General features: G+C 39.8%; 1 protein-coding gene across 1 annotated transcript in view; it reads left to right on the plus strand.

Moving 5' to 3' along the window:
• The window catches only part of Parm1 (prostate androgen-regulated mucin-like protein 1), a 112,090-nt gene that overhangs the window by 75,205 nt on the left and 21,283 nt on the right, over positions 1-15,602 (plus strand). Inside the window, exon 2 of the mRNA XM_042678277.1 lies at positions 9,385-10,083. Within this exon, the coding sequence (XP_042534211.1) occupies positions 9,385-10,083 (699 nt within the window). The remainder of the gene's footprint in view (positions 1-9,384; positions 10,084-15,602) is intronic.

Here is a 15,602-nt window from a genome sequence, read left to right on the forward strand (position 1 = left end):
TTGGCACCGGCCCTGATTGGTGCTCATGGAATCTAGGGACAGAAGAAATACTGCCCTGTATTTCTGATGCACAGATGGGTCAGGAGACACTGATTACAGACTCGTCCTGTAACTTTTCCTAGCATTGAGAAAGGTTGCTTACATGTCCCAGCCCACCAGCCCTTAAGTCCCTCCTCCTAATAAAGCAGGAAAACAGAGATCAAGCCAAACACAAGAGCTTTCAAATATCAAAGAGATAGAAATAGGGATATGGGTCTCCCCCATAAAAGACAATACACATGGAAACAATTTTCTATCCAACTGCGAATCTGCTTTTCTTCAGAGGACCAATCTGTCAGCTCTTCCTGGAACCTAGAAGCTTGAGTCAGAGAAAAATCTCAGGAACCACAGTCATTTGTAAACTCACAAGGAGAAACTTCACATTAAGTCAGTCCTATCTCCTCAGACCCACATCTGGACTCAGTCTTAGCAGTTTCCTTCCTGCAGGCAGTCCATTTCAAGTATGTGGGTCTCTTACAGCCCAAATAAGGTACACCATATCTAGCAATGTCACTCCGCTTTGAAACCATGCTCATTCACCACTAAGCAAGAGATGAATGAGTTTAATTTCTTCGTTCTATTACCTGCAATTTTCTAGAGGAAATAATAAAACTAATTCTTTTGTTTCTGCAGGAAAATGGCTTCCCTTGAGAGGGAAGGCATATGAGGGCACTACATATTTATAAGTGCTTGTCTCTCACAACCTTCCCCTTACTCATGTTCTAATCATAGCTGGTAGAGTAGGGTCTACCAGCCTCGTTGAGGACGGGGCCCAGTGTGCCCATGAGGGTCAGAGGATGGGAGTTCTGGTTATAACCCTTTCTTGTGCTTTCTGGGCAGACACTGTCCAGTTTTTCCTCTTGCTCTGTATCTGTTCCCCCATTTGCAAATGAAATTGTACTCATCCATTTCTTAGGCCCTTTGTAGCCCAGAATATATTTTTTTTCTTAAAATCCTAAGAACATACTTGTTAAACTCAGTTTGGTACTGCCATGATCACAAGTTTGCACACATGAGAAAGAGGAACCATATTTCCTCAACATATCTTGGAAATTCTGGATGTCATAAAGCTTTAGTCTCAAAATGTGATGGTATTTGGAGATAAGGCTTTCGGGAGATGATTAAGAGAGATGAGATCATGAGACCCAGACCCTGACAATGAGATTAAGACCCTTACAAGAAACATGAGCGTCCTCTCTCCCAAATTCACTCAAATTCTCTACTGAAAAGCCATGTTACAACACAGCTAGAGGGTAGTGACCACCAGAAAGGCAGGAAGAAAGCTCTCACCAGAAACTGAATTGACAAGTATTTTGATCTTGGATTTGGTCATGAATTCCTGTTGTTTAAGCATCCAGCTATGGTATTTCATTTCAGCAACCACAGCACTGACCCAGCCTGCATTCTCCAGGATAGTCTTAATGTCTTAGCCTCAGCTGTCCTCATGCTGAAAGGAGACCCACCCTCGGGCAGTGTGGAATGTACCATCAAAAAAAGCCATGCAGAGGCTTTTAATGCCTTATTCAAGTGATGATAACCAATGTTGTCACCCAATTTCATGCATTGTTGATTTGTTAGGGAGTAGAAATTGCCTGAACTGGATTCTAAAGTACTTTAAATAAATGCTCAATAGACAGCTATGGGAAATGAATGACTACCTCCTTGTCTTCTTTGGAAGAAGACAGAAATATAAAAAGATATATTGTAAAAAATTAAACAAGGAAATGAAGGTCTCCAGCCATGAAACCAATCCTTGGAGCATGTCATTTTTAGCATTGTAATGATTTCCAGTGGAGCAGCTCTACTGGAAAGGCAATTCAGATGCCACCTCAACAATGTAACATCATGCATAATAGTCTTCTCTTCTGTCATTTTCTAAGTGCCACTTGAAAGTGGAATTTGTATATTTTTATATTCTATGGTCCCCTTACAGAATTTGTTAATCATTTTTCAAAGCTGCATTGCAAAAGGATTCTTGTAAAATACATATTAAATTATATTATAGGAAGTTGGATATGATTGCAGTCCTGATAAGTGAACTCTGTGAGCTCTATGGGCATAGAAGCAACTCAATAAATGATGGACTGATGAATGAATTGGCATTTCTGTGGTGATTTCTCATTTGCTTCAGAGTTCCACAGATTCTGGGATCCCGCTATCCGTTGAAGCTGTCTTCACATCCATCTGCCTATAGACGATACTGTGAGCGGAACTTAAGCACTGCCGTGTATTTTTTTTTTTTTTTTGGTCCTGGTAATCTTTAAATCAGCCATGGAGCTTCCAGAATGCAGAGCCAATCAGCTTCACGGGTCACATGTGAAGATTCAGTGTTTAGTAATACTTGTCCCAACTGTTGTTTAGTTCATATTTCAAGGATTTATTGATTTATATTCATCTTGACATTGCTGACAGTTCACAGCTGCCAAAAGAGTCCCACAACAGCATGTGATTTTATGTGGCCTCTGTTGAGAGGCTTGTCCATCATTCTTCCTTAGTAGGAAGGTAACCCTCTTGCAGTCCATGGTCTCATTTCAAGTTATTCCTTTAGTGTAATGGAAGGAAAAAGTCTCATACATGTGAGGTACTGATTTATACCCTAGTCACTGGCCAGTCCTTTATTGTGGTGGTGGTGGTTGCTTTATCTTTAGTTGTACAAAGGACTTGCCATTTAACCAAGCTGTTTATCAACACAATGCATTCTGAATCAGTGTCCTTCTGTTCAACGTTCTCACCCATCCCTTCCCTCCCCTTCCCTTGCTTTTCCTAATGTTGTAGGATATACATTGAACCCAATGCCTTTGAAATAAAGCTAAAACAATTCTTTTAATGAAAACCCAAATGTTAAGCTCAGGTTAGACCCTGCAACATGACTTTCCATTAGCTCCTACAGCTGCTGAGGGGAAGAATGCTGAAGTGAGTAGATTTTATCCTAACTACTTCCCTATCAATATCCATGAATGTCTTCCCTCTGGGAAGAAGGGAAAAAAGTTTCCCTTCTGTGCTGGTTTCTACCCCATGTTCTGCTTTCTCCAAACCTTCAGTATGATTGGCCTTTACTTATTCACCACTTCAAAGGAAATCTCAGGGTACACTGAGGGACTGACAAGACACTGGTCATTGGCATACATCATGGAGGAATGACAGAGTGAGCTGAAGACACTGCCCTCGATAGCAGATAGGCAGCCTTCCCTAGGAGAAAGTGGACAGATGAAGGAGTATTCATGATCAAAGTTCTTAAACCTGACTGACTGCTTTCACAAGGACTTACTTAGCACTTCTTATAGCCTAAGCACTGTCCTGAGCTCTAGGAAAACAATAGTGAATAAAACCATGTTCTTGTGCTCGCCTTGAGCTTATATTCTAAAAGTATAATAATAATGTATAAGTAAGCAGATATGCTATTTTGTGAAAAGACACTAAATGTATTATGAAAAGCAAAGACGTATTATGAGAAGCAAAAGTGAAAAAAGTATTTCAGCTCCTCCAAAACTTAAGCACACAGTTAGCATATGATAACTAAAGGAATTAAAAGCAAGAATACAAATGGACATTTGTTCATTCATGTTTATAGCTACATTATTCATAATAGAAGCAACTCAACTGCCCGTTAATGGGTGAGTAAATAAAATGTGGTATAAAAATAAAATATACATACACTTTTTTAATTTGGGAGGGGAAGGGAGAAAACAAAATGCTTAAATAAGGATACAGGTTGACCCATTGTAACAATGAGATGTACAAGACACTATGTTGAAAATGAACTTTACAACTTCGGTGGGTGGGAGAGAGGGGGAAGGGGTAGTTGGGGAGGTGGGAAGGAAGGGATTATAGGGGGGAAGCAAAAGAGGAGGCAACCGTGCTCCATAGGAAATGTACTCATTACCTTACTCATGTAACTGTAACCCCTCTGTATAGTATTTTTACAATAAAAATGTATTAAAAATAAAATATACATTTTGTGTTTTCCCCCCTATGGTTTATCCCCCGTTGTCACTGTATTTGATTTTCATACCCTGGGTATTATATATACATTCATCTGAATTAGGCAAGGGAAGGGAAAACACAAAGTGTTGAGACAAAGGACAAAGAGGGAGCCAATGAAGTAGTGATACTCACAAGACAAGATGGTGGAAATGATCTGTACAACTTGGGGGGAATTGGGAGAGGAGGGAAAGGGAGAAAAGAGGGAGGGGAGTAATAAGTTCAACAAGAAATAGACTCACACTTGGAAAAAATTATATTAAGTGAAGTAAACCAGGCCCAAAGAAACATAGGTCCCATGGTTTCCCTTATTTGCAATAACTAGTATATGTCTGAGACAAGCAGAAACGGTCAGATAAGTTGATGTTAGGCGAAATGAACCCCAAGATAAGGATTCAAATGTTTTTTCTTTCTTGCGATTGTTTCTGACATATTTATAAGATGATTTCTTTGTGGCTTTGTATGTCCCTCCCCCACGGTATAACCCCTGTTTTCACTGTATTTGATGTTGGTATAATTTGTGGAGGGGAAGGGAAAAAACAAATTGTTTAAATAGGGATACAGGTGGACCCATTGCAACAATGAGATGTACAAGTCCTTATGTCGAAAAACATACTTTACAACTTTAGCGGGGGGAGGGCGGGGGGGCAGGGAGAGGGGGAGAGGGGAGTTGTGGGGGGGAGATGGAAAGGGATGGGAAGGGGAAACAAAGGAGGAAGCAACAATGCTTGATAAGAAATGTACTCATTACCTTGCCCATGTAATTGTAACCCCTCTGTACAGTATTTTCACAATAAAAAAAATGTGCTCACTACCTTACTTATGTAACTGTAACCCCTCTGTATGTCCCCTTGACAATAAAATTAAAATAAAAATATAAAGATAAATACATAAATAAATAAATCATACAGCCTGGCGCTGGTGGCTCATGCCTGTAATCCTAGCTACTCAGAAGACTGAGATCTGAGTATCACTGTTGGAAGCTAGCCCCAGCAGAAAAGTCTGTGAGACTCTTTTATTTCCAATAAACTACTCCAAAAAAGCCAGAAGTGGCACTGTGGCTCAAGTGGTAGAGTGCTATCCTTGAACAAAGAATCTCAAGGACAGCACACAGGCCCTGAGTTCGAACCCTAAGACTGGCAAATTACATACATACATACATACATACATACATATGTACATGCATACATTCATGCATACGTGCATATGTGTAAATAATATGAATATATTATTTAACCTTTAAAAGGAAGGAAATTCTAACACAAATTATAGTATGGAAAAAGTCTGAAGATGTTATACTAAATGAAATGAACTAATCATAAAAAGGCTCTACTAATAGCATACAATTGAACCTATATGGATACTTAAAGCATCAAATTCATAGTGAATATACTCTGGTGGTTCACGGGGGAAGAAAGTTTAAGGAATGAGGAGTTTTTGTTTTGTTTGTGTTTGTGTTTTATTTTTGTGCTAGTCCTGGGGCTTGAACTCATGGCCTGAGTACTGTTCTGTGCTATTTTGCTCTTCTACTTGAACCACAGATTCACTTCCAGCTTTTTGGTGGTTAATTGGAGATAAAAGTCTCACAGACTTTTCTGCCCAGGCTGGCTTTGAACCACGTTTCTTAGATCTCAGCCTCCTGAGTAGCTAGAATTATAGGTGTGAGCCACTAGAGCCCAGCAAGGAGTTGTTTTTTTAATAGGCATTAGGCTTGAGTTTGGGAGGATGAAAAGATTCTAGATATGGGTGGTGGTGATTGTTCAGTGTGAATTTACCTAATACCAATGAACTGAACATGTTAGATTAGTAAATGGTAAGTTTTGCATATTTTACTTTAACTTTTTATAATCTTTTAAAGACATTGATAAGAGGTTGGAGTAGGAATGGTTTTAATTAGGATTGTCCAGGAAGGCTCCTCTGAGGAACTGAATAGATCAAAGCAATAAGGAGAACATGAAATGACATGGAGAATGATCTGGAGGTTGTTCTAAGTACAACAGAACACCTTTGAAGTCCTTTGATCAGTAGAGAAAAAAATGACCTCCTCAGTCACTTAAAAGTTCTTCCTGACTGTATGTGAAATGTGGGCTACATGAAGGAAACCTGGAAGCCAGAAGGAAAAGTAAGATGCTATAGTCAGGTTGGAAATGTAGTTCAGTGGTAGAGAGCTTGCACAACACACACACAACACTTAGGATTCAATCAGCATGAGACAGATAGGGAAGGAGGGAGTCGGAGAAATAGGGAGGTCAGGAGGGAGGGAGGCAAGGTGGGAAGCAGAGAGGGATACTATTGCCCTTGCTAGCTCAATAACGAGATGCTAGGTGAGGAGAAAATGGTGGGTTGGGAATATAGTTTCAAAGGAATGACCTGTGTCTCACTAGCAAATTTGCTATGCAAAGGCAGAGGTGAATAAAGTATAATGTCTCACTTTTTAACCCAGCAACCTTGCAAATGGGGGTTCCATCTATTGAAATTGAAATGACCAGGTAGAAAAGCTGTTCAGGGGTATGGGAAAGGGTTTGGAGAGGCAATCAGTATGAAAGACCATGAACTCCATGTCTATCAGAGAGCTAGCATACAAAGCTACTAATTAAATAATGATTGAGTGAGTGAGTGAGTGAAATTAAGTATATGGAAAGAAGGAGGGAGGAAATTAGCTCTATATTTTTTTGGTCAGTCGTCGGGTTTTTTTGGTCAGTCATGGGCTCTGAACTCTGGGCCTGGGCGCTGTCCCTCAGCTCTTCAGCTCAAGGCTAGTGCTCTACCACTTGAGCCACAGTGCCACTTGCAGCTTTTTCTGCTTATGTGGTGCTGAGGAATTGAACCCAGGGCCTCATGCATGCAAGGCAAGAATTCTACCACTGAGTCATCTTCCAGCCCCAGATCTATATTTTTAAAACATGAAGGAGAATGTTTGGTGACATTATAGGATCACACACAAAAAAACAGCTGGAGCTATGTGCCAGTGACTCATGTCTATAATCCTAACCATTCAGGAGGCAGGAAGGTCCATCAGACTCTTATCTTCAATTACCACCAAAACGTTGGAGTGAAGCTGGGGTTCAAGTAGTAGAGCAGTAGCCTTGAGCACAAAAGCTTATGGACAAACACACACACACACACACACACACACACACACACACACACACACACACACACACATACCAAGTTTCACTCTCAGAAAATATTTCCAAACCTCCAAATGACTCCTCCTACCTTTTGCTAAAGGTTTTCCCCTACCTCCCTCTGCCCTAGGTACAGTAGGAAGAAACTTAAAAATATCCAACCCATAAGTTCCTCTTGCTATAAGGTCAGTTCTAAAAATGGAGGAAGATAGGAGCATAGGCCTAGAAATTGAGTGGGACACAGTGATGTCCTTCTGCAGACTCTACCTCCATCACCACTGCCAGCACATCAACAACCACACCTTCTCCTCACTCCTTCCCTGCCACACACTTAGCATTCCTGCAGGCAGCCTTGAAACAGTGCAGCCATCCACAAAAACTCTAGTCAGTTCCCTCCCAAAATCTCACTCTCTAAGGATGCTGCAAGCTGGACAAGATTCATTCCACCTATGTGCTTCTTTTCACTAACCCACTTACTGCTCTTACTGAGTCTCAAGCTGGTTCCTACTGAACCTAAAACAAGGGGAGCCATTTGTGAGAACATTTTTTAAAATGACTTTTAAGAAGTGAAGAAAGGAGACAAATGATGTGAACCTGATAAAGGCATGTTGCAGTGTGTGAATGGCAGTATCACAATGAAAGCTCTTTGTACCCTCTTTTTATGGTGCCTGGACTGGGGCTCAAACTCAGGACCTGGGCACTATCTCTGAGCTCTTTTGGTTAAGGCTAGTGCTCTACCATTTGAGTCACAGCTCCACTTCCAATAGTTAATTGGAGATAAGAGTCTCATAGACTTTCTGCCCAGGCTAGCTTCAAAATATAATTCTCAGATCTCAGCCTCCTGAGTAGCCAGGATTACAGGCATAACTACCAATGCCCTGAGGAACTAACTTTTTGTACTAATTACCTTACTCCTGTAACTGTAACCCCTCTGTACAGTATCTTTACAATAAAAAATGTATTTAAAAAAATTCGGGCCTGAAAAGGCAAAGTAGAAATCACAAATAAGGGACTTGGTACTGGAAAAATTAAAAAATTTATTGTTATTGTAAAGGTGATATACAGAGAGTTACAGTTACATAAGTCAAGTAATGAGTATATTTCATTTTGAAGTGTTACCTGTTTCCTTGTTTTCTCCGAGTTTTCCCCTCTCAACGCCCCCCCCCCCAAGTTGTGTAGCTCATTTTCAACATAGTGTCTAGTAAGTATCACTGCAGCATTTGTTCACCTTTTGTCCCACCATTTCTGGGCTCCCTCTTGCCCTCCACAAAACAGATAAACTTACATACAAGACAAAAGGCATAGAAATTTAAAAAGCAGCAAAAGGGGAAAACAGGAAAAACACACACACAAAAAAATAAAAATCTATTTCCATTTCTTGGAGTTCATTTTAAGCATCATTTTATATGAGCATATATACATAACTATTGAGCCTTTGTGATCCTCTCCTAAGAATATCCTCCTTTGGTCTCACTGTGTGAAAGTTTACAGTCCTGTTTAATTTATCATATCCAAGTATAATTTTTTGTCTTTCATTATCCATTTGGTTTACTTGTAGAGTTATTGGCACATTCTAATTATTACAAGTGAGGGAAAACATTCAACTTATGTTTCTTTGGGTCTGGCTTACTTTGCTTAATTTAAGTTTTTCCAAATCTTTCCACTTCCTTACAGATGGTGCAATATCATTCTTTCTGATGAAAGAATAGGGTTCCATTATGTATATATACCACATTTTCTTGATCCATTCATCCACTGAGGGGTATCTTGGTTGATTCCACATCTTGGCTATGGTATACAGTGCTGCAATAAACATGGTTGTACTGGGAGCTTTAGTGTAGCCTTGTTTGTGTTCTGTTGGATAAATGTACAGAAGTGGAATTGCTGAGTCACAGGGAGGCTCTTAGTCTTTTGAGTACCCTCCATACTGCTTTCCAGTGTGGTTTAAGTGACTTTCAAAATTGGGTGTTAACTGCACAAAAAAAAAAAAAAAAAAGGAGAACTATTTGAGACCATACAACAGCTGCAGGGTATCGCCCTGCCTCTATTTCCCTGATATGTGGTTTTCTTTTTTCTCTTTTTTTATTATAAAGATGCTGTACAGAGGGGTTACAGTTATATGAGTAAGGTAATGAGTACATTTCTTGTCAAGCATTGTTACCCCCTCCTTTGTTTTTCTCCTACGATGGTATGTGGTTTTCATGAGTTAACCACTTTTGTCCTGGCTTTTTCACAGGATTGAGGGTTCAGAGTTTGCCAATGACAACATCAACCTTGTTGCCTGTTTCTCTTTCGGCAAAAATTACTCCACCCACTACCACCTGGACTGGCTCTCCACAGAACTCGGCTGCTGCCACTGGCTTCCCAGCCTCAGGCACTGACAATGCCTCAGTTGTCCCAATTACATCCACAGCTCCAACATCTATGTTTTCCAAGGACGTTTCCACCAAGCCTGAAAAAGAAGTGATCACCAGCCACTCTGCAGCATGGGAAGGTGCACACACAAATCCCTCCATTCCTGGGCTCTTGTCTACCAGCAATGCTATTCATCTGACACCCACACCTGAAGAACACAGCTCAGGAAGTCCTGAGAGTGTGCCAGCTGTAGGGTCTCAGTCCCCACCACTCACCTCCCCACAAGCTCCTGCTTCTTCACCCTCATACCTATCGGCCTCCATGCCTGCGGTTCCTTCTGCCTCCATCACCCCCAACCTGAGCACTTCTGTGAGCATTCCAACTACAGCAGCTCCAATGTCACCTGAATTCCCAACAGAGGACCACAGCTCTGGTCACATACCCACTTCCCATGTCACAGACCAGCCAGGGACCAAGGAGAAAACACCTCAAAATTCTGAGTCAGGCAAAGTGATGTGTGGATCCGAGACTACCACTCCCTTCCTGATCATGCAGGACGTGGAACATGCATTAAGTTCAGGTGAGTCCATTTGGAATGTAATAATGTTCATGCTTATACTTAGCGTTACACTAAGAATCAATCTTGTGGGAAGCTGAGGTAGAATAATCACTTGAGTCTGGAAGTTTGAGGCCATTCTGGCCAACATATTGAGACCCACATCTCAAAAAACAAACAAAAAAAAAAGAATCAGGTTACCAATTTTTAAGTTTGAATTTTGGAGTACGATATCTGAGGGGAAATTCTAACTTATAAGAATTTCAGCAAAAACACAAACTTTAATATTTAAATAAAAATTTAATAATATGTACAGGATATATTATTTCTTTAGCCTCTTCTTTATTGCTTTATATTATTTCTTTAGTCTCTTGTCTAATTTATCTCCACATAATATTACAGGGGCATTGTAAAGGATAAACAGCGTGGCCTCAGGTCAAGCTTCCTAGGTTTTATTTCCAACAATTTGCTGTGTTTTCCCCTTGAAAGGAAAAACACCCCTAAAGCAGGATATTTTTAAGTTCTGTGTCAAAGCCAAAGCCAAACCAAGGTTGACCCTAGTTTATTCCATAGCCAGAAAGTGGAAAAAATGAATTCACAAATCAACTTCTCAACTTCTAGGGGATGAAAGGAAAAAATATTCATGACTTTTCCTAGAATAGGCCGAGATTCTCCATCTCACCCCCAATTCAGACAATATCCCTTTTTATGGTCTAATGCTTCTTGCCACAATGATTATAGGTATGTCCCTTACAGATTAGATTATAATTAAGTCAGCAGTTCTTTGATGGTTACACTGGCCACCATCTTGGATCTAATCACTTTTGGCTAGCTTACCTGAAGAAAGCTACCCACCTTTAGGCATCCTGTTCTCAAAGATGAACAATATTAAGGCAGGGTAGAAGTTAAGCTAGGTCACCCTCTTCAGTTCTGATTCCTGACAATAGACAAGTTATTTCAACTCTCTGTGCCCTTCTATTTCTTCATCTGTAAAATAGGGATAGAATAGATTCTACCATATTCTGTTCTTACAAAGGTTAAGTAACATGACATATAAAGTGCTTAGACCATTTCCTGGTAGAGAGTAAGTGTTCAGGAAATGTCAGTTATATAACTCTTTGGTTTTTAAAGCCATGTTTACCTCTTGGAATCCAGCCAAAGCAGGGCGGGGTGGAGAAAACTGGCTCATCCTTTATTTCACACGGATATCTTTCATGGGAAAGACAATAAATGTGACATGACGTAGAATGTGCTTGTATTCTCCCAGCGATCCTATAAACTTAGTTTTATTTCCATATTCATTGTTTAAAATTATGGTGGAAAGGTATTTAGGGTCTTTCTGAGGCTAATTGGACCTGATAATGATGTGTCACTGTAAACTCCATGGTTTGGAGTAGGAAAAGACTTTTGTAGGAACATTTGGTCATTTAGTTGAAAAACAGTAAGGTGAGAACAGCCAGAAGGCAAAGAAAATAGAGGTGCATCCCTTTGTCTAGGTGGTCCTATTACCCAATGTAGACTGAGAATAAAGTATTCTAGACAGAACAATGCATGACAAGCTGTGGTCAAAGCAACAGCTATCACTGAGGATAAAGCTACATCTTTTAAGAAATAAACACTATTAATGGAAACCACAATTAGACAATGGAAGAGAAAGAACTAAGATTAACAAAGCACTAATTCCTTCAGGAAGAATCCACAGTATAGTAAGGTGAAAAGTCCCAAAGAATTATAAATTCTTATTTCAAAAGACAGCGTATGAGTGAAGGTCACAAAAAGAAAAAGACATAGTAAAACTAGAATAAAATAACTAATTTCAAAGGCCTAGGTGAAGTACAGGAAAATTACAGAGTCTGAAAAGAAAGAAGACAGCAACAGAACTCAAGACAGAGCCCTGTCGAACTATGAATCCCCTTGACCCTTCCTCCTAAGTTGGTCAGCTTTTGACTTCAAACATCTCCTGTGTGCTGATGATTTGGAAATAGAGTTCTGCCTCTATTCTGCTTCATTGGGCTGGAGATGCCTATATTCGACTGTCAACCATGAGATGCTGGGACATCTCACACTTCATATGAATGAGCTGAATGGTTGAATTATTCAGCTCTCTGTCTGGCCCTCCTTCAGTCTTGCCCTCTCTTAGCCCCTCAGGCCAATAACCTTCGAATGATCCCTAACATACCTAGGACAATCCTAGCATATAGAAGTCACGTACTCTACATTTAATACATCACACTTGGACTGCTCTTTCACCCCACTGTCATCTCTCACACAAATTAGTATTCCTGTGACTGGTCATACCCATATCAGAGATCCTCTCCAAACTGTCAGATCTAGGCTCTCTGTTTTATGTATGTCCTGAATTTTGCACTACTGTCTGATGACTAGCACCTGCCTATGAAGGGGAAGAACTCAGAACTAAAAAGCCTCTAGGACTCTCTAGGACTCTGGTCTCTCCCAAGGATATAAACTGGTATTCCTGATAACCTCTATCTCTGAGCTTGAGGAGGTCAAGAATAAAGGGAGATCTTTCTGTTTAGACTGACATCTATCCTACCATTACAGTAGCCAGTGTGACTTTTGAACACTGGAAATGTGGCTGGTCCAAACTGCTATGTTCTAGAATTATAAAATTCACACTGTATTTCAAAGACCTGGTACCAAAACCAGAATGGAAATGGAAATCTTTTTTATAAATTGCATGTGAGAATAATATTTTGAATTGTTTTAAATCAAGCTCGGAACAGATGGTGAATTCATACAATCTCTGGGTTCTTTTGCACTTTCAATCTCACTGATAACCTTAATGTAAATTTACTGAACATCTAGAGATTGTGGCTCACTTGCTGATTCCCCCTACCTCAAATCTTCTCCTTCTAGGTTTTTGACAACTCATTCCTGTTCACTGCTGTCACCTCCTCATCAAACCTTTACCTACCAGCCTCATCCAAAAGAGTAACCCCTATCACTATTGATGCTTTGTCCTGATTTCTTTTTCCTCTGTATTGTTAGCATTTTCTGACATCATCTCATTTATCAAGAGTCTGTTTTCTACCATAGCCTGTCAACTCCATGAAAGCAAAGATCTTCTTCAAAAGAGGGTGAACATTTGTTCAATAAATGTTCATTCCATAAATGAATGAGTTAGTAAACTACTATGAGGGAAGTCATTGAATTTCTCTGAGCTTCTGTTTTCCCATCAATGAGATTAGTATAACATCTATTTATCTTAAAACATATTATAAACTGGGTGCTGGTGGCTCGTACCTATAATGCTAACTACTCAGGTAGCTGAGAACTGATTCCAGCCCAGGCAGGAAAGTCCATGAGACTCTTACCTTCAATTAATTACCAAAAGAAAAAAGAAAAAAATAGAAACCCTTGGAACAGAGCTATGGTATATATGGTACTGTGCTAACCTTGAACAAACAAAGTTCAAGGACAGTGCCCAGGCCCTTAGTTCAAGCTCCCAGGACTGGGACACAACACACACACACACACACACACACACACACACATGAATCTTACTGTAAATTTTAGATGACATAATAAATGTAGCTATTGAACAATGACTCAAATGATGGTTACAGTTGTTATTTTACTGTTACTTGTTATTATTAGTTTTCTGCCAACAGTGATCATTATCATTATATTTGCTATAATGAAGAATGCCCACTACCATCATGAATATTCACTGAGCCAGGCATCTGACTACATACGACTGATATAGGCCATGGATGATACAGTACTTCTCTAGGGAGTTTATAATTTTGTACCTGCCAGAGAAGGTAAAGCAGTTTGGTGGATCCAAGGTAGCCATCAGAAATCAACTAAGCAGAAGAAATAAGTGTTCAGTGATTTTCATCTCTCAGCTTTTGTTGGTCTTTTAAAGAAAGAGAGAAGGATGTAGTATGTTAAATCTAAGCCAGTGTTTTGTTACTAAGCTCTCCACATGTAGAATCTATGACTACAGTGTGGTTTTTATTCCCTGAAGGAAATGGGATGATGGTGTACTATACCCAGTTCAGTAAATACATGAAGGATGAACTTAAAACCAGTTACTCTCAAAATATCATCAGTTCTTGCATTCAGAAACTTGAAAATTATAGCCCCCGTGCTTGTTGCACAGTGTGATTCTCTTTTGTCTATAAAATCCATGTCTCTACTGGTACACTTCTTCCTTGTGTTTTCCATTACAAACAGAAAGACATCTAATGATGGAAACTGAAATCTTTTGAAATTTAAGTTGCCGGTTCAAACGCCAGCTCTATTCTTAACTAAAGAGCACTATGCAGCACAGACATCTAGGCATTTCTGTAGGCATTTATGCTGCACAAGACATCTATAAAGCTCACAATGCATAGAGACTTGAAAAAGAATTAATGATAGGAAAGATGAAACAGTAGTTTTTAAAGTATATCTAGAAAGGTTTTAGGAGTAAACAAATGTGCGTTAATGATGTATTGAAGAAAAACTTTAAAAACACGTTCTTTGTTCTGTTTTGTTTTTTTGAATGCAGTATTGATAGACTGCACTCAGGGCTTCTAACTTGTTAGACTAGAATGACACTGTCAAGCCATACCTCCAACCCTGTATTTTATTGCTTATCTTTAGGATAGGCTCTTACTTTCCAGCCAGACTCACCTGAACCACCATCTATCTACTGGTAGATTTCTTGTCATTGCTAAGATCACAGGTGTGCATCACAACATCCAACTTCCCTCTGTAAAGATGGAAGTTCACGGACTTTTCTGCCCAGCCTGGTATTGTAACTGCAATTCTCCCAATCTCAGCCTCCAATGTGGCTTTGGATGACTAGTGCACACCACTGTGCCCAGTTGTGAGTTGAGAAGGGGTCTTGCCACCTTTTCTGCCCAATCTGGCCTCAAACCTAAATTCTTCCATTCCTAACCTCCCAAATACCTAGGATTGCTAGCATGAGCCATTAGTACCCAGATGGTAAATAACATGTTAATTTTAAAACAGAAGTCTCAGGAGACCCTGTAAAATAATGTTGAACACTCCTTATTATATTGTTTTAGCAAGTATCAGAAGGCAATAACCCTACAAAGCACAGTATCTTAGGGTCATTGTATAAATATCGGGTCATTGTTGATGCCTTACAGTAAAGAGGGCCGTCATCTTTTCTGTCTTTTTCTACTCCCATCACCAAATATTGTTGATGTTGGATTGTTAGTAGCTCTCAGCATCATTTACTTCTCTTCATGGTCCTTCTCAAAGGGAAGGGGTGGGTAGGGAAGGGATGGGTGAGAATGTTGAAAGGGGTGACATGATCAAGATATATTGTATTCATAAACTGTTTTGTTAATGGCAACTCCTTTGTACCACTGCTTAACGATAATAAAGAAAAAAAAGCAAAGCTCCCACAATTCCACAGCATAGCCTTCTGACCAACCCTTCATCCCTTCTCCTCTCCAATCTCCTCTATCTTGCTTGTTCTCTACACCGCAGCAGCCAGAGAAATGATTTCACCAAACTCAAGTCATACAGAACCTACTATCACAGTACCCCCGTCTTTTCAGACT

Source organism: Dipodomys spectabilis, unplaced genomic scaffold, assembly GCF_019054845.1.
Source record: "Dipodomys spectabilis isolate Male_0828 unplaced genomic scaffold, ASM1905484v1 ptg000043l, whole genome shotgun sequence".
Classification (NCBI taxonomy): Eukaryota; Metazoa; Chordata; class Mammalia; order Rodentia; family Heteromyidae; genus Dipodomys; species Dipodomys spectabilis.